This window comes from Colletotrichum phormii, assembly GCF_030913505.1.
Source record: "Colletotrichum phormii strain CBS 102054 chromosome Unknown BDP81scaffold_6, whole genome shotgun sequence".
Taxonomy (NCBI): Eukaryota; Fungi; Ascomycota; class Sordariomycetes; order Glomerellales; family Glomerellaceae; genus Colletotrichum; species Colletotrichum phormii.
In genome coordinates this window covers 50,000-72,951 of record NW_026851448.1, presented here as the reverse complement: position 1 = coordinate 72,951, position 22,952 = coordinate 50,000, and the positions used below count along the sequence as shown (strand labels likewise).

At 50.9% G+C, this 22,952-nt stretch overlaps 10 protein-coding genes across 10 annotated transcripts; 3 read left to right on the top strand and 7 right to left on the bottom strand.

Moving 5' to 3' along the window:
* Positions 1–346: 346 nt before the first annotated feature.
* BDP81DRAFT_447589 (Fructosamine kinase-domain-containing protein) lies at positions 347–1,715 on the top strand (the record flags this gene model as incomplete). The annotated part of the gene is made up of 3 exons (XM_060592201.1): positions 347–566; positions 640–1,519; positions 1,583–1,715. The coding sequence occupies 3 exons, from the start codon at positions 347–349 to the stop codon at positions 1,713–1,715; spliced, it is 1,233 nt and encodes a 410-aa protein (XP_060447209.1).
* Positions 1,716–1,751: 36 nt separating this feature from the next.
* BDP81DRAFT_479742 (uncharacterized protein) lies at positions 1,752–4,387 on the bottom strand. The gene is made up of 6 exons (XM_060594897.1): positions 4,165–4,387; positions 3,731–4,111; positions 3,241–3,680; positions 2,636–3,190; positions 2,366–2,573; positions 1,752–2,300 (listed from the first exon to the last, which is right to left on the bottom strand). Exons 1-6 carry the CDS (start codon positions 4,241–4,243, stop codon positions 1,891–1,893), a joined length of 2,073 nt encoding a protein of 690 aa, XP_060447208.1. The 5' UTR covers positions 4,244–4,387; the 3' UTR covers positions 1,752–1,890.
* Positions 4,388–4,670: 283 nt separating this feature from the next.
* Positions 4,671–6,408, bottom strand: BDP81DRAFT_344476 (FAD dependent oxidoreductase). The gene is made up of 4 exons (XM_060586070.1): positions 5,889–6,408; positions 5,499–5,814; positions 5,218–5,443; positions 4,671–5,132 (listed from the first exon to the last, which is right to left on the bottom strand). Exons 1-4 carry the CDS (start codon positions 6,327–6,329, stop codon positions 4,820–4,822), a joined length of 1,296 nt encoding a protein of 431 aa, XP_060447207.1. The 5' UTR covers positions 6,330–6,408; the 3' UTR covers positions 4,671–4,819.
* Positions 6,409–7,552: 1,144 nt separating this feature from the next.
* BDP81DRAFT_314761 (major facilitator superfamily domain-containing protein) lies at positions 7,553–9,445 on the top strand (the record flags this gene model as incomplete). The annotated part of the gene is made up of 5 exons (XM_060584027.1): positions 7,553–7,746; positions 7,799–7,868; positions 7,940–8,053; positions 8,272–8,368; positions 8,436–9,445. 5 exons carry the CDS (start codon positions 7,553–7,555, stop codon positions 9,443–9,445), a joined length of 1,485 nt encoding a protein of 494 aa, XP_060447206.1.
* A 71-nt stretch (positions 9,446–9,516) lies between these two features.
* BDP81DRAFT_314559 (GMC oxidoreductase) lies at positions 9,517–12,304 on the bottom strand (the record flags this gene model as incomplete). Its single annotated transcript, XM_060584007.1, has 10 exons — positions 9,517–9,611; positions 9,688–9,692; positions 9,750–9,910; positions 10,163–10,453; positions 10,519–10,928; positions 10,987–11,200; positions 11,258–11,330; positions 11,381–11,463; positions 11,529–11,878; positions 12,271–12,304. 10 exons carry the CDS (start codon positions 12,302–12,304, stop codon positions 9,517–9,519), a joined length of 1,716 nt encoding a protein of 571 aa, XP_060447205.1.
* A 646-nt stretch (positions 12,305–12,950) lies between these two features.
* Positions 12,951–14,079, bottom strand: BDP81DRAFT_422306 (spherulin-1A). The gene has a single exon (XM_060589977.1). It carries the CDS (start codon positions 13,990–13,992, stop codon positions 13,153–13,155), a length of 840 nt encoding a protein of 279 aa, XP_060447204.1. The 5' UTR covers positions 13,993–14,079; the 3' UTR covers positions 12,951–13,152.
* A 1,234-nt stretch (positions 14,080–15,313) lies between these two features.
* BDP81DRAFT_422304 (uncharacterized protein) lies at positions 15,314–16,545 on the bottom strand. Its single transcript, XM_060589976.1, has 2 exons — positions 15,890–16,545; positions 15,314–15,833 (listed from the first exon to the last, which is right to left on the bottom strand). The coding sequence occupies exons 1-2, from the start codon at positions 16,495–16,497 to the stop codon at positions 15,668–15,670; spliced, it is 774 nt and encodes a 257-aa protein (XP_060447203.1). The 5' UTR covers positions 16,498–16,545; the 3' UTR covers positions 15,314–15,667.
* A 305-nt stretch (positions 16,546–16,850) lies between these two features.
* On the bottom strand, positions 16,851–18,244 carry BDP81DRAFT_422303 (FAD dependent oxidoreductase). Its single transcript, XM_060589975.1, has one exon. It carries the CDS (start codon positions 18,160–18,162, stop codon positions 16,909–16,911), a length of 1,254 nt encoding a protein of 417 aa, XP_060447202.1. The 5' UTR covers positions 18,163–18,244; the 3' UTR covers positions 16,851–16,908.
* Positions 18,245–19,143: 899 nt separating this feature from the next.
* On the top strand, positions 19,144–20,523 carry BDP81DRAFT_314708 (fungal-specific transcription factor domain-containing protein; the record flags this gene model as incomplete). The annotated part of the gene is made up of 2 exons (XM_060584021.1): positions 19,144–19,596; positions 19,663–20,523. 2 exons carry the CDS (start codon positions 19,144–19,146, stop codon positions 20,521–20,523), a joined length of 1,314 nt encoding a protein of 437 aa, XP_060447201.1.
* A 99-nt stretch (positions 20,524–20,622) lies between these two features.
* Positions 20,623–22,430, bottom strand: BDP81DRAFT_315283 (allantoate permease; the record flags this gene model as incomplete). Its single annotated transcript, XM_060584078.1, has 5 exons — positions 20,623–20,969; positions 21,041–21,652; positions 21,712–21,952; positions 22,014–22,145; positions 22,209–22,430. The coding sequence occupies 5 exons, from the start codon at positions 22,428–22,430 to the stop codon at positions 20,623–20,625; spliced, it is 1,554 nt and encodes a 517-aa protein (XP_060447200.1).
* Positions 22,431–22,952: the final 522 nt, after the last annotated feature.

The window sequence follows — 22,952 nt, the reverse complement described above, 5'->3', positions numbered from 1 at the left end:
AATGGGTGGCCACTACCTGGGAGTGCAGGCGCTCCAACGTACGTACATATTCTGAAATAGACGCCATATACCAGTGCATTTCGTGAAAGCTACCCCGGCAGCCTGGGCATATGCCATCTTCTTTGTTCAGGGGCAAGGATTAGGCGCTTGGTGACACGGCTTTGCGGCGGTTGACTCGCAACAGCTTTTTGAACTGAACATAACTTGTCTCATTTCTTTGTTGGTGCTTTCTTGAAATAAACCGAGTAGGCTCCTCGATTTGATTTTCTGGTCGCTGAACAGTGCAGTACCTTACTTGAAACTGTCTAGTCTGCCGTCTACGGCCAGGCTCCGAACCTGACGCACCATGGAGACACCCACAGCGTTTCCCGGCGAATCCCAAAAGCACAGCAAGATAATTCTCATCGGAAAGGATGACGGCAATGCGACCGGTTTCGAAGTCAATGACAATACATTTCTTGTCCCTCTTGAACATCACAATGTCGACTCCGAGCTCCATCTAAGGAACCAGAAGCTGCGAGCTCGCCAGGATCGCAAATTTCCTACGGAAGAAGCCATTGAGGAGGGTACGTTCCGTTTCTGACTCACGTCTCGTATCTTGGATCTCGCTTGCTCATTCTGAGATTGTGTCGATTCCAGCTCTCCCGGAGGGATTCTCGATCGACTCAGCTGAGAGCTTTGGTTACAGTGCGTGGGCAATTACGGGCAAGCTTGTTGCCCGTTCGTCGAACTCTGAGAAGGTCTTTTTCATCAAGGCCGCGTACGGGGAAACCGGCAGAGTCATGCTTCTCGGCGAGTTCGAATCATCCAAAACCATCTATAAACTGATGCCAGACTTTATCCCGGAGCCTTTTGGGTATGGAAAGTATAAGAAAGCAGAACTGCCCACGTACTTCTGCATGTCGGAATTTGTTGATTTCGATGTGACAAGAGCACAAGATCCCGCGAACTTCTGCAAACGCCTGGCCGAAATGCACGAGACGAGTCAGAACCTCTCAGACAGATTCGGTTTCCGCGTCACGACTTGCGATGGTAACCGTCCGCACAACGTTGAGTGGGAACAAAGTTGGGCGGAGTTCTATCGGATGTTGCTCCTTCACACACTTAGCTTGGATATCAAGAAAAATGGCAGTTGGGACAAGTATGAGCGTGCAGCACACCAAGTAGCTTCGAAGGTGATCCCGCAACTGCTGGAAGGATTAACATGGAAGGGACAACCGATCAAGCCTAGTCTAATTCATGGCGACCTATGGGAAGGAAACACAGGCATCAGCAAGCGGACGAACTTACCGATGCTCTTCGATGCCGGATCGTACTTTGCTCACAACGAGATGGAGCTAGGGCATTGGGCCTCTGAGTTTTCGCCAATATTTGGGAAGCAGGCGTACATGGACCGGTACCTTGCATGCTTTCCGAAAGCAGAGCCGGTCGACGGGTTCGACGATCGAATTCAGCTCTACAGCCTGAAAGGTGGCATCAACTACTCCGCTGGCCATCGTGGTAGCCGACTCAGAACTTCGTAAGTGCTATCGCCGGTGTCAATCATTTATGGGGTCCTGAAACTCTCACTGATAAGGTGCAGGGCTTACAATAGCATTCTTTACCTCTGCGAGAAGTATGCTCCGATCGACGGCGTTGATAAATACGATGAATCGATCGACCCGATCAAGACTGGAGCAAAGATTGTATCCCACGAAGAGCTCAGAATGAGTTGATGGACGTGCAGTTTCCACATCCCACCAAAAGCATCGAGCGTTCATTTTACAGAAGGGTTGTTTCTCCCTGAGATTTACTACAAAGTACTAGTAGGGCATGGTCTACAGAAAGTGGCCTAAACATTGCACTTGATGTTCGCACCGAGGAGTCTGAAGTATCAAGTTCTCCATTTATTCATATGTCTTGTGTATACGTACTCAAGATACTTTCCCAGTCCTTATCACTCCAAATCTGTTGGTCAGCACTTCCATCCGAAAACATGAAATCAGAGAAACCCAGATCAGTCTCCATTCCCACATTGCCTTCAGTCTCCTCGACACTAGATTGCAGTGGTGTTGTTCTTTCCTCTCGTGAAATTCTCTTCACCATTGCCTCGACGTCAGAGAGCAGGAGATCGTGGTCTTTGGCCGCAGGATTACCGACGCGAGCCATTTCTTTAAGCAGTGCTCTGGTCCGCGTGTAGAGTGCCACGTCGTCTTCGCTGTTTGGGTTGAAGTCTTTCCCTTCCTTGATCGAGACTCGGGCGAGGGCCAGAATTGCGAGGCCAGAAAACAGGTGCAGGGATTCCCAGTATCCGAATTTTGCTGCGCACACAGCTGTCAGCTCTTTGCATCTCACTGAAGGGTATCTCACAGATGCTAGGTCTTACCAATCTTATCATAATTCCAGAGTCCCAATAATATCTTGCAATTGTTCCTGGCGGCTTGAAGACACTGTATCTTGACTGCTCTTATCGGATCGTCCACATCTAATGGTGTGCCGGGGTTGGTGAGACTCAGAGGGTTGTTCAACCGCCGCTTTTGAACGATCAAGGATAATTTTTGAAGATAGAGCGGCCTCAACAAGAGGATGAAGCACTGTGTCATTGTCAGGTCATGTTGAGGATCGATCAAGAACACGAGTTAGAACAAGAGCTCACCTGATGATATCGCATGTAGGTGGATGCCAGAATCCTGCCATGAGGTGCTTCCATCAATCTCGTAGGCAGGCTCTCCTCAAAAGCGAAAGCGACCTGTTGCGGCAGACTTGATCTCCACTGCTGCAGGGTATCAAGACATGGTTTGATTACTTCCAGCCGACGCTCGTCATCGACGTCGACATGCTGAGCTGCAGTTCTGACAACATTGCGTTTGATCTCACAGAGCTGAGTCTGCATCGTCAAAAGTCCCGGATCAGAAAATTCTTCGAGGTCTTCGGCATCTAGTCCGGCAGATGACGGGAGTTGTATGCCTTCCGGCACACAGGACACGGCGGCAGCGACGCCAAGCTCAGTTGATATCATCCTATCCATGCAGTAGGATGTCCACCAAAGCCGTTTTCTATGCTCGTTCATCACGCGTACTTGGCGCTGCTGGTCTGGTGCCTTGGGCAGAGGATGTGGCTTGTGGAGATGCAAGAGCTTGGCGAGTGCTACGCTCTGACTGGCGTACGAGTAAGCCGTTTTACGTCGGTTGAGTGAGTAACAGTAGAAGGCCTTGATATTTGGTTAGCTAATGATATTGTTAGTCCCTTGCTACTACTCACGATTAAGCAAAGTGCTTCAACATCTTCAGGCACTGGCTCTTCCGCGGACATTTTCAGTAGCATCAGCCCTTGTTCGAAGAGGTCGGACCCGGGAGGTGGCGGCAGTGTTTGCGACGTTGACTGCGAATGTGGAGGCAAAGTCAAAGGGACAGCCGCTTCTTTTTGAGGTGGACTAGCCGGATGCTTCCCTGCAAGGTCCATGTGCACAGCTGATGACATTCGCGATCGGTTCCAGCTCTCTGCGAGAGCGAGGACGACCGAGACCCTGCACAGCCAGTTGCGATCATGGGATTGCGACTGCGGGTCCGAGTATGTCAAGAGTATCCTTTCCCGGAACCTCTTGCGGAGAAACCAATGATATTCGCTGAAGCCTTCATCAAAAGCTTGGAGTAGGTGGAATGCATATGGTCGCGGCGGAAGTCGGAAGGAGACTTCAGACTCTGTGTATCACATCAGTTAACGTCTAACTGGCTATCATTAACTGACTTACGTAGGAAATCGAACTTCAGCCGGGAATATGTGTAACTATCAGCACTTGCACTTGAAGACTCTTTGGCCTGTTTGTTGTTTGGATCACCGGATGCTGCTGTCCGCGAGAGTTGTCGTAGCCTTTTCACGAAGAATTCTGCGCTGCAATCTTCCAGTTCTTCTTCTTTGATAATCTGACTAGATTTGGGCGAGAGTGGCGTCGGAAAATCATTTGATTCCGTACGCACCGACTCTGGCGATGAGATTGTTTCTCCCGACCGCTGCGCTACGGCTGGCTGTCTCTCGAGTCTTCTCAGATAGCTTTGAGGCACCGTAATGTATTTCTCTCTCACAGGGTAGACGCAGGGCCGTCCACGGGCTTGACATCGTTCGCATGGTGCTCCTTACGGGCGTGTCAGTCAACAGCATTGACATAGTTGCGATGCAAATACATACCACCATTGCACTTGAGCTTTTGTGTATGGCAGGCTTTGCAAGCTACTGCGCTTCGACCTCTTGGCGTTCTAGTCATCATCACAATTGGATGTCACGATGTCTCAATTGTCTAGTGGTCCAACAACTTTCAACGACAATGGAGTAGTGGGTGATGCTCCATAAAGACACGGACTCGTTCCAAACGACCTCTCAGATCAAAATGCCCCTTTGCTTAATGTCGTTTGCCGGCGGTACCGGAGGTGGGAAGGTCCAAGACGACAGGCAATACGGGGTAAAGAGGAGGGCCCCACGTTGACCACGCGGACTGGTATCGGCGGTGCGGAGGTTCTTACTGATAACGAACATCCTCTAACCCGTTTAAGTAGTTGGAAGCATGTTTGCTGGGTCGTACACAATGATAGCGGCGGGGCGGCATGCATCGGCCCCTGCTAGTTGTCATGTGTAATGGCGTTGCACTAGGATTTGTCAACTTGCGAATCGCTGTTGGCGTTGGCCGCAAGGACCAGGCTCTATTGGATGTTGACATTCGATATTTGAGAACGAATCCTGCATTGCAAATGGGAATAATCGGCGCTGCAACACGTTCAGATGACTTTGTTTCCGAGAAGGCACAGGAAAGTGTCAGAAAATTTTGGTAGGATAATTAGACGTGCGTCTAGAGTCGACTCCATGTCCAAGGGAGTTTGCCATCGCCAGCCGCATTCCGGCCTTTCCAACCTGATAAGTCCGAGATATCGCGGAGCGGCCACGGATGAGGGTCTTGGAAATCATCAGGAACCTTTCCAAACTTCCAATCCCACAGATCCTGCCAGTCCTTTCCCAACTTTCCCTCGAGCATGTCGGCGACGTACTTTCCAATGATTGGGAGGAACTTGAATCCGTGATTTGAGCCAATCGTTGCCACAAACAAGTTCTGAGTCTCGGGATAAGGGCAAATTCTGAAATTCAGATCACCGGCAAGGCCGTCCCTTGGATCTGAGTTAGCATTGAGTTTCCAGAAGCGACCGGCGGAGTACGGCAGCAACATCAATAGAATGATGTCTAATAACGTACCAGCACATTTTGGAAGAGATGAATGGCCGATCAGCGAGTTCCGGAATCATCTCTCTAACAAACGTACGCATCTCATCTTCAACTTCTTTAGGACATCCGTCATCGGGATAATCGCCTAGAGAGTGCAAGATGGAAGCCCCCGGAACATATCTGTTGCGATAGTTTGTGAGACATCTGCAACTACAGAGCTTGATCAACCCGTTCTCGTCAGGAGGGAATATGATGCCTAGGTTCCTCGATCAGTTTTGATATTCCCTGCCATGCTTCTGGCATTTACTTACCTTGCTCAAAGTCATCGATGATTGGCATATCCTTGTACTTTTCAATCTCATGTGGTTCCAGCTTCATCACACAGATGACTGATGTTTGTGCCACAACCTCCTTTTTTGCGTCAACCAGGGTCGCGGTATTGGCACCAGTAGACAACACAACGATGTCCGCCACGTGCAGTGTCCCGTCTGCGGCCAGGACGCCCTCGCACTTCCCGTTGCCGTCTAACACCAGCTTCTTGGCATAACCGGACTCTCCACAGATGTACTTGACCCCCTGTGACTTGGCAGCGTTGGCCATCCTCAACAGAGCTTGTCCAGACGGCACCTATTTCCCGATCATCGTCAGTTTGCTGCGCTGTCCTCGTGGATGTGATATCGTTTTGCAAAATAGGAACTCACCCAACCGGCCGCAGGACTCCACAAGTTGGTCCAGTCCGGAAACTCCCCTGTCAGAGCGGGCCACCTCTTTTTCATCTCCCCGGCCGTCATGAACCGCACCCCCTCGCGGCCCGCCTTCTTGGCCGTCTCCATGGCGCTATTAAGCCATCCCCGCGTCAAGCCGTGGCCCGCCATGACCCAGCCACTCTCGCGATACATCCCTGCGAATATGGATTGAGGGTCCTTCCACTCCCGCATGCTCTCCATGCCTAGCTTCGCGTACAGCGGGTTGGGGTAGTCGGCGCGTACGACCTTGTTCAGGTCGGTTGCCGCAGAGTCTTTGGAGGGTGCGTCGAAGCGATCAAGCACGGTGACGTTGTCGTAGCCTCTTTGTGAGAGATGGTAGGCTGTCGACGTACCGAAGACGCCTCCGCCTACGATGAGAATTAATGGCTTGGCCATATTGAGAATAGGAATACTTTGAGAGGTTACGAAATGGTCGATGTTGAAACTGTGATGATTGTGGTCTTTGCTACCTGATTTAACCTCAAATTCCCTGCTTTTTCAACGCTGAAACTACCTGTTGGACTCTTATAACTAAGCTGGAGAATGAAGTTCGGCGGGTGATGCAAAGACCACCGACCAAGAAGCCGAGGAGCTTTCCTACGGCCGCACCCATGCGGCGCAGCAATGGGCGGAACATCCGTGCTTCCCCGGGGCCCATATCGGTGGGACGGGGCCGACGAAATATCCCCAATCAAGTTGCCAGAGTGACCGCGCAACAACCCAGATCCCTTGTCAACCGATGCCTGTCAACTTGTTCCAAGTGCGCCACCCCTCGATTGAAGTAGAGATCCAACGGGCGATAATGCCGGGAGTCGTCGGCCTCGAGATCCGCCTCCGCGACGAGATGACGAGAACGTTTTGAGCTTGTGCGCCCATCGGGTTCGTGGCGCCGAGTCCATCGCCGACCCAAGAAGAGAATCAATGGGGAACAATAACGGGGGTACACAAAGGGGAGGATAAAGAGGGGACGATTGGCACTCCGTCGCTCTTGGAGTCTTGTGCGACAACCAAATCACAATACGTGTTCGGCTTCTCAGCTCTAGCGGCCGAATGATAAAGTGACAGATTTCTTGACACAATTGCTTCTTTCTCCTTTCCCCCACAATCTGCGACTCTCAAACTTTCGTCCACGATCCTTGGCTTCGAAGCTACGGCATCCTTGCATTAACAGCCGTTACAAAGTGGATACTGTCAAGACGACTTACAGCTTGACATTAAGCGGAGACGGTCGCATTTAGCCTGTTTTTCTCGAAGTACCCTCGTCCTTGTGTACACGAGCACTTATCTCGACGAGATACCGATAACCTGTTATCGACGATTGGAGGAGAGATTCCGGGCTGGACCTGCCAGCAATCGGATTATTCGCCTACCTTCATCAATAGGTCAACTAGGTGCCATTGCAGACCTCTTCCTTCAGGCGTTGACGGCTTGCTTCGACCGAGGAACGCAGGTATATATCTGTTCCAATTAAGTTTGTTCTCTATTAGGGGAGCTCGAGGGGACGCGATCTCTGCCTTCAACTGTTTTCATCGTTTCTCTAAAGTTGCCGCCGAGTGACATCCGCGAAGATGTCGACCCAACCAGAAGCAATGAAACCTTCTGACCCGCAGAAAGCAGCGATGGATTCGACCTCAGACAGCAAGTCGAGTTCCGAGGGACAGACGACGATATGGCCCGCGAAAGAATTGCCGGAACTTCTCAGAGACCTGTCAGAAGAGGAGTTGAAGAGTCTCGAGAAAAAGTTGATTAGGAAGGTTGACTTACGAATGTTGCCCACAATGATTCTGATCTATATCATGAATTACCTCGATAGGTCAGCCAGTTGTCAATACCCACTGCTAGAGCTCATACTTACGACAGGATAGGAATGCCATTGGCTCCGCTAGACTAGGCGGGTTAGAGAAAGACTTGGGTCTGACTGGCAACGAATTCCAGGTAAGCTAGAGCTCGAATAGCTGATAGCTCTAAACTCCAAAGGCTTTAAGCTAATTCAGCAATAACTCCAGACCTGCGTTTCGATCCTCTTTGTCGGGTACATCCTGATGCAAGTACCTTCAAACATGTTCCTCAACAAGATCGGACGTCCTGCGATCTATTTGTCGGGATGCATGTGCGTTTGGGTAAGTTTTAGACATGATGTCGCTTTGTTTTTGTTCTTTGTAGGATCGACCGGTTAGATCTCACTGCCGTGTTGGTTGGCGAACCCATGGTCGCATTACGTGGGTGTAACGTGACGCATCACCTACAGCAACGCATGCCGGAATTTCTTCATTCGGATCTCGGTTTGTGTAACCATCCTTCACCAGAGCATCATGCTGATGATCATGCAAACTACCAGGGTGTATTATGTGCCTGCAGCGGCGCCACACACAGTTTCGGAGGCTTGTTGGCAACTCGATTCTTCCTTGGGTTTGTTGAAGCAGCCTTTTACCCAGGTAAGCCAAAATACGCATTCGAACAAGAGTACGTGTAGAGAAAGTGCTAATGACGCTGCGAAATCAGGCTGCCTTGCAACTCTCAGCTCATGGTACGTCCGCAAAGAGCTCGGCGTCCGCACTGGGCTATTCTACAGCGGTTCCATGCTCTCAGGAGCCTTCTCTGGTCTCATTGCCGCCGGCATCACGAACGGCATGGACGGCGCCCGCGGCCTGCTAGCCTGGCGTTGGCTCTTCATCATCGAGGGATCACTCACCGTCGCCATTGCACTCGGCGCCTTCTTCGTGCTGCCAGACTTCCCCGCCAACACCAAGTGGCTAACGGACCAAGAACGACAGCTGGCGATGTGGCGCATGGAAGTCGATGCTGCGGGCGAAGAGGACTGGACGAGCTCCTCTTCGCAACCCATATTCGACGGCTTCAAAATGCTCTTGGTCGACCCGATCAATTGGATTCTCGTTGTGCTTGTCTATGGTGCTGCGTCGTCGATTTCTATCAACAGCTTCTTCCCCACCGTTGTCGCGAGTCTCGGAAAGGATCGCATCACGACGCTGCTTCTTACTTCGCCGCCCTATCTTCTGGCGTGCATCGTTTGCGCGGCAGTGTCTTGGAATGCCGACCGCATGAACGAGAGGTACTGGCATACCGTCGCCCCGCTGGCTTGCTCGCTCGTCGGTTTCATCATCTCCAGCGCCGCAACGGGGATCGGGCCGCGGTACTTTGGCGCGATGATCATGCTTCCTGGGATCTACACTGGCTTCAACATGTCTATGGTCTGGACAGCCAACACGATCTATCGACCCACGTCCAAGCGCGCCGCTGCGGTCGCGTTCAATAATGCCTTTTCTACACTCTCAGGCATCTACGGATCTTACTTATACCCTAACAACGCGACGCCGAGGTTCGTCTTGGCTTTCAGCGTGAATGCCGCGATGGCATTGATGGCGATTGTCGCTGCCACTGTGTTGCACTTTGTTCTAAAGAGGGAGAACAAGAAGTTGGAGATCAGGGAGCAGGAAGCAGAGGCTGCTGGTCAGGCGGTATTGATTGGGAAAGGCTTTAGATATGTCATCTAAGGGACTTATTGCTGGGGTTGGTCTACTACTAAGATTGCTCTCTTTAAATACACTCGTACATCCTTGGTCAACTAGATCTTCTCTCGCCTCTTGGTGTCCAGCCCGTAGTCTCGCGCGATTTCCTCTGCGGCTAGTTGTCCGATAACGTAGGCGACGATCTGGGGGTCTGCAAGAATCAGTCAGCATGGAGTGGCAGGGGTTCGTTCATGTCAATAGCGAGCATGCTAAAAGGGCGAACTCACGGCCACTGTCAAAATATCATTAGCCAATGTCTAGTACTCACTCAGGGAAGATGAGAACATACCTGGGTAGTATAGATGTCACACTCAGATCGGCAACTCGTAAGCCATTCAACCCATGAACTCGGAGGTCACCATCGACACAGCTACCATCTTGTTCGCTTTTACCCATCTTCACGCTACAAGATGGATGCCACAATCCCACGACATTCTCTTGGATGAAGTCCTGAATACGCAGTCAGTACAGGGCCAGGAGATGCGAGTGTCAAGTTGGGGTGTTGACGCAGGGTGGAAGCTCTCAGAGGCCAACTGCAGTTAGGGGTAGAATGATGAATTACTGAAATCTGCTCCTCCCTCGACGTGTACTCCCTGCGCTGTATATATATCTGAGCTGCTCCTTTGTTGCTTGGACTCCTTACTACCTCTAACTAGCCCCTATCCGGGAGGGCTCTGACAGCGAGATACTCTTCAAACCCACATCAATATCCTTATCGCTGTCAGACTTTGGTGCAAATATCGGTCTGACGAAATGGACCTTCATCGTGTTGGTCTTCAAGAGATTGAGTCCTTCTCTCAGTGCTTCACGCAGGTTCACCAAGTCGAATGGGTTGCTGAGATACTTTGGGTCAATCAGAGGGGCGTCATTTGGGTTTGCGGAAGCTAGTTTGATTGTTCCTCGAGAGACGGAGCTCATGTTCGCGACGAATACCGAGAAGAAACCGTCGCTAGACTTTTCGAAGATATGGTCGGGGGGAATCAAGGGTCCAATCTGTAGCCTAACGTTAAACGAGAGTGGACTTCAATCGAGTGCCGGATACCAAGAGAGACACCTACCACGAGTTCATAGCTGGGAACGCCGTTCTCAAGCAGATAATCCTTCACATCTGCTGGAAGCTTCTTGAATTCGGGGGACTCGTATGCCCGATCATTCTTAAGGAAAGCATGGGGAACAGAAGAGAAGTGCCCCAAAAGCGGGCCGTTCCCCCTTTCTGCGAGTTGCTTCACGGCCTCCTGATACTTAATTGGATCAGAGAGCCCCATTCTGTCAGTGAAGCCGGACTTCATCTGGAAGCAAGTCACAATCATGGGGTGATCCGTAAAGGACTTCCCCACTCCGTCAAGACTCTTAACCACAGGAATTCCAAGAGCATCTAGGTCCGCTTGAGGGCCGATGCCTGAAAGCAGCAGTACACGGGGACTGTCAAGGGCACCAGCCGACAGGATGACTTCATTCTTAGCTTGGACTGAGGTGAACACAAGAGTCAATACACCATGTCAACCAAGGTTTTACCCAGAACGTACCCTGAGAACCGTCCTCTTTGAGCACACCCACTGCGCGATCCTTCTCAAAGATGATTTTGACCACACGACTCTCGGTCAGGATGGTCAAGTTTGCCGGTACGTTCTTCTCGAGGAAGGCAGATGCACCAGTAACTCGAACGCCGTTCAGACTCGTTGTCGAGTTCAATGAGAACCCAATTGGGTCACCATCGTTGGGGTCAAGATTGCGCTGGTGCTGTCATTGGGTCAGGATTAATGTCTCCCATTCGTCATCATATGTCCAAGAACTCACTCCAAGGTCAACTCTAGCATCGATAAAGGCCTTTGTTTCTCGTTCCACGTGATCGATAGAGACGTCGATCGGTCTGTTCCATGTTAGAGAATTAGATCACTACAACGATATGTGCCTTCTTACCCAGACAATCCGTGGTACTTTGGGTTAGGCTTCACATATTCAGCCCACTCCTTGGAAAGATCATCAAGGTGAAGACTTTCCAGCTTGCCGATGTTAGTAAATGATCCAACCAGAGTGACATGTTTCTTGAAGTCTGAGTTTTATTCACCTTTTTAACCCGCTCAATCACAGAATCAAACCCCCAGGCATCGTCACCCGCAACTGCAGCCCATGCATCGAATTCGGCGCGCGCTCCAAGCGACCAGACCTGGAAGTTGGTAGCACTCGAGCCTCCCACCCCCTTGCCGCGAGCCTGCGGCACTTCACGGTTTCTCGCGTTCTCCTGTGGAGTAGAAGCGTAACCATAATCGAGACCTGGCTGGGCAATGGTGCTGAATCGTTCAGCTGTGTGCCTGTACTCGGGTTTGCTGATCTCCCCGCCACCTTCCAGTAGCGCAACACTGGGCTTCGATACAGTGTTTGCGAGGCGAGAGGCGAGGAGACACCCCGCTGTGCCGCCTGATCGTCGTCTGTTGTTAGTGCGGTTTCTCCTCCCGTGAGGGGTTCGTTGCGATATCCAAGGATGAAGAGGCGTACCCCTCACACAACCTTGCCAGGAACATTGATGTTGGAACAGCAAAGGCTGATAAGGAGTAATAGGCAGGTACCATGGGCTGGCTGGCACCTGCCCTGGGCGAAGGGGGACAACTGGCTTAGTCATCACGGCCGGATAAAGGTGGGACAATCACCCAGGCCGTCACTACCTACTTCGACCGACTCCTGCCTACAATGTAAGATAGAACAACAAGAAAAACAACAAGAAGAACAAGCAATAGGATCACCAACAGACGAGTGATAATTGCTACCACTATTTGTCGTATACGACCCCGTGAACCAACAATTGAACTTACCGCCAACAACTATGAAGTCAAAATCTTGTGTCATGATTGAAACTTGACGATGATGGGGAAAATACGATGCAAAGTTGGGTTGCGTTGGGTTGCCTTTGAGTCAAATCACATCCGCCAACTTGCTTTTTTTATACTCCAACAAGCTGAGAAAGTGTCTCTCGTTTATACACACAAGCCACCTGACCTCCTCCACACCTAAGACTCTAGGCTGAGAGATCATCTCACTAGCGGCGAAACTACCGGCAAATGTGCGCGGCATCGCATTGTTTTCCCCTGGTTGCCAAATCCCCGAACAAGGGCCTGTCGTGGCGGTCTGCTGCGCCGTGGGCAGTCCGCAAAGGAAGGAAGCTTGAGTTGCACTGTTGATCCTCGCCCATCCAACGCAAGGTTGGCATTTCGCCCGATGCGATGCAACTCTGACTCTACGACGCTGAGGCGTGCTGATGTAACTCAATTCGCAATGTCTCAGAGCCCGTTGGCCAAGGTGAAGGGATCTACTTTTCCGACAGCAATTGGGACTTGTGTGGATGTCATTCCCCAAATCATCTGTCGCTGATTATTGCTTAGCCATGTGGGTTGCATTGCACAATCTCAGCCGAATGAAGCGGCTCGACGACTCAGCGGCTCTCTTCTTATCGAGCCGCATTGTTCAGTGAGGTGAAGTTGAGAAAAGAAGATGAGTAGAAGAGTGTATTGACAATGTGTAAAATAGAATATTTGATATCCAAATCCTGAACGCCAATGAGCCAAAGTCCTTGGCTATGCAACCGATGCTATGCCCCACCTCTAAATGCCCTCGCCCAAATGCTGACCGTCATGCCCCATATAACAATGCATATTTACAATTGCCATTCCAATCGCAAGCCCCAAATACTAGCCAACCTAGTTCTGAGGAGCGCCAAAGATCTCGTTAAGGTCGCGCTTCGCGTTGCGCTTGATGCCGCACTTGTTCAAGCAGGCGTCGATGCCGAGAGCAATGTTGGCAGGGATGTGCTTACGGAAGCTCTCAAGGTCGGCACCGTCAATGCTCTGCACGCCGCCGAGAGTAGCAGAGACAACATCGGGGCGGAGGTTGAAGAAAGCCTGAGCAACCTGCTCGACGCCGGGGTCAACGTTGTTGAAGCCGGCGACGAAGACGGCATCCTCGCAGTCGGGGTTGAACTCCTGGTGGATCGCGCCCTGGGGGAAGACGGACATTTGGTACGTCTCCATGGTGTTGGCGATGGGGTCGAGGCCGTTCTCGACGACAAAGTTGGTGACGAGGCGGCCCTTGACAATCACGTTGAGCTCGGTGGCGCGGTTGTGGACGTGGGCCGTGTTCATGCCGCAGGGGCCGAGGAAGCCGAGGGTCATGGCGGCGCCGTTGCCGATGAGGGCCGGGAAGGTCTTTGCCGTGGCGGAGGTGGAGAAGCCGCCCTTGCCGCGGGACTCGGAGCCCTCGGGGGCGCCGGAGTCGTTGAAGTCGAAGACGAAGTCGCCGGGCTGGTTGAGCAGGCGGACGCGCTCTTGTTGGGTGGGTGCGGTCATGAGCTTTGTAATGAGGTCTGCGTTGCCGGCGCGGGTGTTGACGGGGACGATGGGGGGAAGGACATTGTCGATGGAGCTGGTGTCGGATTGGGTGGAGATGGTGGCGGAGGAGGAGGGGTGGTTCGGGTTGGTGGTCGGCGCGGCCAGAGCGGCGGCGGAGAAGAGGATGGAAGAGAGGATGGTGGAGGTGTACATCTTGATTACTTTATGTATTTGTGCTGTGAGACTGACAGAGAGGGTATCCAAGCTGACAAAGGAGACAAGGAAAAGAGAGATAGGAAAGATGGAGAACCGAAAAGCGAACTCGTTTGCTTGATGACGTTGTGATGTGAGTGATGATGAGAGAAGAGGGGACTGAAGAGGCGATTGATGAGGATGTTATATAACTTCATCGTGATGCCAAAATATTGCAATATTGTGTACTTCATTGTGGCCGCAGATGAGCGTAGCCCCATTCAAGCCAACCAGTGTCCATCTTTGGTCTAGGTTGGTAATTCCCACGATGTGCGGCACAGGATCCTTCTGCTGATGGGTTTGGAATCATACCGACATAGGCTACATCAAGATAGTACTCATTGTCCAAATGGGTGCCAAAATGTCAGTAAGCTGTAGCCTCATTGCTTAATCCGGGGTCATGCTGCTGACCAGCAATCTTAGAACCCTAGCCACGAGTCTGGAATATCGCAGGCTGCTGCATGTTTGTGCTGACGGCCCCGGGGCTGACGTCGGCGGTGCACGGAAGTCGTGCCAGTCCTCTGGGACCCTTCTGGGAAACAAACAGCGAAACATGGTGGAGAGGGACGGGAGTCTGTTCGTCCGGAGGAGTGCTGTCAGCATTTAGTTGTTGGTTGGAGCTGCCAAGTAGGGCTGTGGGATTCGGTCGGTCTATGTTTAACTGTTTGTTTCTCATCCTTCCACTCCACGTGGTGCCCGTCAGTCAGTCTGCCTCTAGGCTCACAGTTAAGACGATGTTTATTGATCATGTCTGGTGGTCACGATACTCGAGGTGTTTCTCTAAGTCCATGTCCAACCCAAGTTGATAGAAACCCGCTCAGTAAACTTTTGCATTGAATCTGCAGCCCTTCCGTCAGCAGTACTAACAGGTCTTCAGCGTGCGCCGAGCACTATGTAACCTCGCCTAGCAACATGTCGAACACCACACGACACGAACATGACTGGAGCCGTATAGCAGCAAGGAACCTTATAATGCGTCGCCAACATCTTCAGAATCCTCTCGTTACTTTCGGTCTTTCAGGTGTAAGTCGAAGTCATCCTGGAGACTGCACACTTGATTCTGATGGGGAGAAAATCCTCCCACGCTAATGGGCAACTAATCCTTGTTCTCGGCCCAACCACCACCCGCAGTAGCGCTTACATGATTAGAACAGGCTGCAGGATTTCGCTGTCCGGCGAAGCTTAATAACAAGCTGCGCATTCCAATTTCGTCCAAATTTAGCCATTTGTTTATTCATCGGCTGCGCATGCAGGTCGCGAACTCCTCACCCACGAATTTTCCGTAGGCAGCACTGGGAATGCAACTCATTTCCAGATTTATGTGGATTCAGTTCATATCGTTGATAAAACGCACCCGAATGTGTTGACATTGACTCGAAGAGTATTTATCTGACGCTGTGTGATAACATTGAAAGGTTGACGAGGCAGAAGAAATACTTTATCTAGTGAAGCAACGCCGAAAGGCACGTTCCAACTCTTTCATCGCGACGCACCCAGAGATCTTCTGTAAAGTTCGTTTTTTCGCCCATGGTCATTACGGAACTCATGCGACGAAGGAGCTATTCTATTTGACCGACTTTTCAAACCAGTGAGCGAGACCAGCCCGTGTCCACATAAGTCTCTCATGACCAATACCTCAGAGATCTTTAATAGGTGCATCCCCTTCGGTCTTGCCAGTGCCATACTTCTTCACCTTGTTCTTGCTGGCATCCTTATCCGCAGCGAAAGCTTCGACCTCTTTACTATCCATAACCTTGATAACGTTGTCCGCCTGCCACTTCTTGAACGAAAACCCAACGCCCCTGTGATATCTGATTAGCCTCACGTTATTCAGTCTCGGAATTAGTGCAGAGCTTACTCGTGACTGTAGTCCTTGTCATTGGCCTGGTCCTTGTGGTACTTGACCTGGATGAAATCACTATCGACGGTGCCAGGGTCCAAGCTAAGACTGACGAGCGCATTGATAGTCGCAGTCTTTGGAATGAGCTTGAAAGTCCAGCTCTGCTCGTTTCTGAATTGGATCAGATCGCGGTCGTTCTTGACAATCTCATAACCCTCATTGATGCTCGCATTGAAGAGCTTGGGTAAGGCGAACCACTGCCCGGCCATCTTGTACCGATCGTTGGCGTAGACGAACTGGTCATCGTACACGCAGTCAGCGGTGTATCGCTTCACGCGCTCAACCGTGGGCTCCATCGAGTATAGCGCGATGATATCGTCGATCAGTCGCTGACGCGCGGGTGTAAGCGGGATTGACTTGGACGGGTTGGGATGGTAATCTTCGGTGGTTGAGGTTTGGCGGACCTCGAATTCTTCGCCTGGGGTGGCGGAGGTCTTGCCAGGGAAGTTGATGTGGCCGGAATCCGAAGACATTTTGACGTTTGTGAAGAATGTGCGGCGAAAGATTCTTGAGGGTTGTGAACAAGTCGATGTGAGATAGTGTTTTCTAATGGGAAATCGTGACATTGGCGAGGGCTGGATAACGGGCTCAAAAGATTTCCTCAACTGCACAACACGTTCACTTATAGCACCCAGCAAAAGCTTGTGTTTGGGGCCTATTCCATAGTCATGACGCGCTCAACTCACTGACAAAGACAGCCCAGACACTCTCACACAATCTTCTATGAGCGTAAACCACGTGGAAATCGAAACCGTCGCGCTGAGAATGTGGCGGTCATCTCGATTATGTAGCGCTGACGTCAACATCATTGTATCTTCAGATGGGCCTAACACTCACTGAGACCACCATCAAAACGATGATATGAGTGCGACGAATATTAAGAATGCCCACTTATGTAATGCATTAGGCATCTTGAATGAGCACTTTTGTCACAATTTGGATTCGGAACTTTGTTTCTTTTTATCGAAGGCCGTTCGTTACTGCGCTGATCCGTGATCGATGTCTTTCAAATCCACCACCTCGCCCGCTCGCCAACTGACGTTCTGACCAGCATCGCTGCCTTCCTTCCACTTCCACCGCACAATATCCTGCTCCCCCTTCTCTACCAAGTCCTTGATCCATTGTCCAACCACCGGAAGCATTTTGAAGCCGTGACCCGAGTCGCCCGTCGCCAGATACAGGCCCTTCTTTCCAGGCACAGCATCAATAATATAATCAGAGTCCGCTGTATCAGCGCACCAGCAGATATGTTGGTCTACAAAAGGCCTATCAGCCAGGAACGGAAGCGTTTCCTGGAGCAGCCTCCGAATCCGACGCACATCAGCCTCGGGCACGAAGTCGTTCTTCTCTGGCGGCGTAGACAGGCCTGTCGTCGTCGAGTAGTTGGTGTAGCCTCCACCACTTGGAGACAGCTTCAGGATCCCTGTGCCAGGTTCTGGCTCGAAGAAGAATCCCAGGTCTCGGGCGTATGTGACTGGTATACCCTTCAATTGTGCTGCTTCCTCCGGCTCTAGTTGTATATGCAGGACACTCCATGCCTTTGCGGTAACTTGACGACCGACAGACGGTAGCACGTTTCCGAGCGAAGCTCCGACCGTGAGGATCGTGGTTGCGGCCGTAAAATCTTTCCCGGAAGTCGTGCGGGCGCCTATACACTTGTCCCTTTCGTACGTGAGACTCGCAACCTCCTCCCCAGTGTGAATTTCAACACCCTGAGCTTTGACGTATTCATAGATCGCCTTGAGAGCATTTGCCGAATGCGCATAACCTGCGAACTGGTTGAAGTACCCTTCCCACCCTTCCATGGGTCCGTCAAGCGCCGGCGCAGCTTTAGTGATGTCCTCCCTGCTCTTGATCGGGTCAATCCTGCCAGCCCAGGTTGGATGCACGCGGATGCTCTCGAGAGATTTAGCCAGGGTCTTTTTCGTCTTTTCCGGCGCCGCTGATGAGTTGGCTAGGAGGTATCCCGTCTGGTGGTAGTGCGGTGCGAATAGCTCGTTATCGGTCCATTCCGACATGGCTTGCAAGGCCAGCTCGGTGTAGAAAGGGTCTTCATATTCTGCACGGACAATTTTGTTGACGTCGTTGCCTGCCGAAAGGGATGAAGGGATTGACTTTCCCTTTTCGAGAATCGTGATGGATTTGTATCCGGCTCGGGTGAAATGGTAAGCTGCCGACAGCCCGAAAGTGCCGCCACCAACGATCAATATTGAGTCTTGCAGGTCAGGCATCTTGACTATTTTTCTTTTTGGTTTATGGCAAAGGAAGATTCAAAGTCAGAGGATTAAGGCGGAATGACGTCAATTTTGAGTTCCGCGAGCCAAGTCACACTCAGCTCCGACGTCGGATTGAGGGCCGCGCAGGTCGGAGCCAGGCCACCCACGGCAAAGGTGTCCGAGATAAGAAGTCCACCGCGGGGAAGTGGAAACGGCGACCCCAGTCTAGTGCCACGTTGTCGGCACCCTCTCTCACCGAAGCCGAACCGGGACCCCCCCTCCGTCCGTATCGTCGCCTATCTTCACCCTCATACGTTGCATGTATCTGCGGGGTAGAGAGACTGTGTCGGCCTTCCTCCGCTGAGGCTGACAACCTCTACCCCTGGTTGTTATCGTCTCTGTTCGAGGTTCCGAAGTCTTATCTGCAGTTCAACGCTGAACATACCATTAATTTGCCATAGCTCCGTAGAGGGAACCACCATCTACTCACCTACCAATATGGAGAAACCCCATCTTCCTGTCGTACCGTAGAGGGAAGATATACTGAGCATGTCCGACCACAATGGCCCGGCGCGTCGGCGGAGAAGTGGGGACTTTCGGGCGAGAAGTGGATGCCGCACATGTAGAGGTAAGTACTCCGTAAACTTAGTCGTAATCACGAAGTACCAGCCAGCTCAAACTGCATGCATCACAGGACGCCATGTGAAATGTCCCGGTTCGTCCCAATTTTCTACCGAGAGCTTCGATCGAGTTGAAATTCTGACCGAGTCTGTAGAACAACGTCCAATATGCGATCACTGTCGGCGCCTAGGACTAGTCTGCCGATATGAACTCAAACTAAGTTGGCAAGCCGCCTCTGGATGGGAGCTGCAGCAGCGAAGCTTTTCCAAAAGACGTTCATCATCATCAAATATTGATGGAGATACTGAAGAGTGGATGTTCCTAAATAGTCATGCACATGACTTTGAAGGTACACCTGCCGGGATCATCATCGACATGCCGGTGTATGAAACGTCAACCCAAAGGGCACGCAAGATACCTGCGGACAAAATCTCGAGGTATTCGCCATCATTACCACGCTTCAATTTGTCTTTAGTTGGTTTGCAGGATAACGAGGCCCATTTATGGCACTATTTCGACAACTTCATAGCTCCACGATGTGTCGTGAGTTGTGTCAAAAACCCATATCGTCAGATCGTCCTTCGAATTGCAGCATCATCGCCACACGGCCCGGTCTTACAGGCCATCTTGGCCGTGTCAGCCCAACAAATGCAGGCGCTGGGGCATGGTGAAAGTACTGTCCGAATCTGGGATCATCGAAACCGAGCTCTGGAACTATTGCGCGGCCACGTGCTTGCCTATTCCATGTCGGAAGCGGAGGGGAAGCCGAATGCGAGTATGCTTGCCCAAGAAATTATGGCTTCCACCATGATGATGTGTTTCTTCGAGGTAAGTTGATCTGGCTTCACTACTTCTAGACATGTTCATACATGTGCAAGTACTAAATGATTTCAGATCCTACATGACTGCTCTGATGCTTGGAAAGTCCATGCCAATTTTGGCAAGTCATTCTTGATGAATGAGCTGGCATCAAACCAGACCATACCATCAGACTCTAAGGAGCTTTTTGACTTCGCAGCTGCTTACTTCACATATCATGACGCCCTCGCTTCAACTGCTGGAACGAATCCGGGGATGCAAGACAGCACCAGCAGCCTCCGTCATCTCCTCTATAGCGAGGAATCCACGCTTGAAAGCCTTTCAGGCTGCTCAAGACGTCAGGTAGCTCTATTGTCCGAAATTTCAGACCTCGCCGGCCAGGCATCCTGTGGTACTGGCGGCGCACTACAGTATCATGACGACATTCTTGAAAGGGCGAGTTCCTGGCAGCAAAAGCGAGATACAATCGAGAGAAACTTGCACCTATTGAAGGAAATATCAGTTCCATCATCAAGCGAATTATCTCCTAAGTCTGCAAAGGAAGAGACCCCCTGGTTAGTTCCGGAGCTGAAAAGACTCACATGCCTGTTATACTTTTACGCGCGAGTTGACGAGTCAAACCCCTCGGATCCACACATGATCAGACTCACAGACAAAATCTTGGAACTTCTTCCGCATACCTCTCTTCAAACAAATACTGTTCTTTGGCCACTTTTCATAGTTGCGACACTTGGAGTCCGCTCAGAATCTGATAGCGACAGGAAGTTGATACTGGAGCGACTACACTTACTACAACAAACACGGCAGTTAGGGAACGTCAGAAAAGCGAGACAAATCATTGAGAATGTTTGGAAAGCGCGAGATATTGACTCCTGTAAAGGGAAGCAAGGTTGGGCTGTTTTAGAGGGGCGCTATGATGCCATGAGTCTTGCTTAAGTTCAGTTGAATCCTGGTGCTTATGTTATTTGCTATATCTTTTTCACTGTTATCTGCAAAATTCCTTCGGGGATTGTCCCTTGGCTTATTATATACTACTCAAGTGGTATATCTGAAATCTTTCTGCTCCTTGTCCGTGATATCCACGAACCCATCAACGGTTCCTTCTTGCAGTTCCTGAGGTTTGCCGTACTTCTTGTCCCGTTTCTTGTTCTCCCAGGAGGCGACAAGCCAATATGCCAGCATCAGCAAGACAGAAACACCATAGCTTGTCAGCATCGCGATGATGGCTCCGGAATACTTGGGTGCTTGCTCGGCCCGAAACGTCTGGGGTCCGATCAAGTTGCCGGCCGCATAGCCAACTTGGACCAGACTAAAGCACACTGCCTTTTTCGTCTGACCTGCTGTGTTGGCTTGTGGAAGCGATATCCCAACGACATAAGGAGCTATTATGGACTCTGTTAGAGACTACATGTATTTTCCCAGATATTTTCCCAGATATTCAATGACAACTTACGCCAGTAGAAGTACATGAAGTATAGTCCGACCATCTGGGCCGGCACATTTGACCTGGGAAACCCATGTACCAATCCAGTACCCAAGATCGGCAACATGAGAGCGATGCACGCCACCAACGTCCTTCGGTTATGCCATCTAGCGGCAAGATAGCTGAAGGCCCATGCACTAGAGGTAGCCAGAACACCAAACGGCATGGTCAATAAGCTCGCCTCCAGCGAAGTGAAGCCGAGATTGTTAATAATGATGCTTCCAAAATTGACGAGCCCGCCATTCGGAATGTTGATGAAAATGTTGAAGATAAAGATGATCCAGATCTTTATGTCTAAGAGAGCTTCCCAAACTTGGTCCCACTTCCAGACCTTGTTGGAGATGCCCGTTCGGTTAGCTGCGAGGCGTTTCGTAGCGTGATATTTCTCTTCGTCGGTCAGAAAGCGGGCGTTCATGGGGCTATCTGGCAGCGTGAACCAGATGAAGATTGAGTAAAGGACGTTTATGGTTCCAGTGATGAGGTAGAGATACTGCCATTTCAGGAGTGGGGCCGAGTCGGGGATCTTGCCTACGAGCCAGGCGAAGAAGCCGTTGAAGACCGATGAAAAGTATGCAAAGATAACTGAAAGGGAGATATAAGTACATGCTACAGAATAACTGTGTTCAAAGTCCATAACTTACTCGCATTCCTCGGAGGCTGCTCTTGTTTGGTGTAGAAACTGGATACGAGGATAGTGAGAGATGGGGAGATGGCCGCTTCAATGAAGCCCATGAGGAAGCGCAATGCCATGAACCCCGACCAACTTCTGCATGGAGCATGTAGCAAGGTTAAGACAGACCAAAGTAACGACGATCCGCATAAGAACTTTGCGGGCGGGAACTTGAGAACAAGATAGGAAGCGACGACATATCCGATCAATTGCTAATTTTGTCAATTCCAATGCACCGGGAAACCTGTCAATTCTGCTTCCAGGTTCACTCACGCCTAAGGGTAGTACGCTTCCCAGCCAGCTGTATTGTTGGCCAACAAACTTGTTGTCTGTCTGGAATCCGTAGAGAGACGCCGTTCCCATCTGGACTTTGTCAACTGCACCGAGAGTTGCAGTGAACAATAGCTATAAGTTCGCATAATCAGAATGGTGTCACGCAGTTGGGCTAGAGAGTTTCAAAAATCCTACCAAGGGTATCATCCATGCATCAATCTTCTTCACGATTTTCTTCTCCATCTCGGGCGTCATAGGTGGGAATGCATCAGCATTGGCCAAGAATGTCGCTGCCTCATCAAGGACTCCATCCTGGGGCGACTTGAGAATCTCAGACTGGCCCTGAGTATTGGAGACGCTAGACTGGATGCCATTGTCGTCGGCATGGCCGCTTGGGGCTTCCTTCTTTTCGACCATATTGCTGGCGGAACCCGTGCAACCTGCTTGGTATCCACTGGAGCAAGCACCAAACTCTCAGCGAACAAAAATAACAGCTGATGATGGATGTAGAGGCGGCGGAAACTTCGTCTGCAGATGACCTTATGCTCTGGACATTGCAGGTATTATAACCGTTGGAGGGTCTATCCAGACTTAGCATTCCCCTTGAAGTTGTACAAGCTGCTTTGTCTTGGGTCTGATCCCTGGAGCCAACGTCTATCAACGAACCTAGCCATGACTATCATTGTAAACCAGGGAGTCCTACAGCAGTCCCAGCTAATCTTGCAGTCAACTAAGACGTAAAGTAGGCATATCAACCAACATCGGAAAATGTTATCATCTGGGTCATCCATGTTCGTTCTGCGGCCGCATCCCGGTCTCCACTCTTCGGTCAGCCGTCGATAAGATTCAGACACCAGGAAGGCCGAGGCGACGTGCTTGAGGTAGCGTCGGGTGGTGGCTTATCACACCCTTCCATTCTATCCAACCTCTAAGACGACA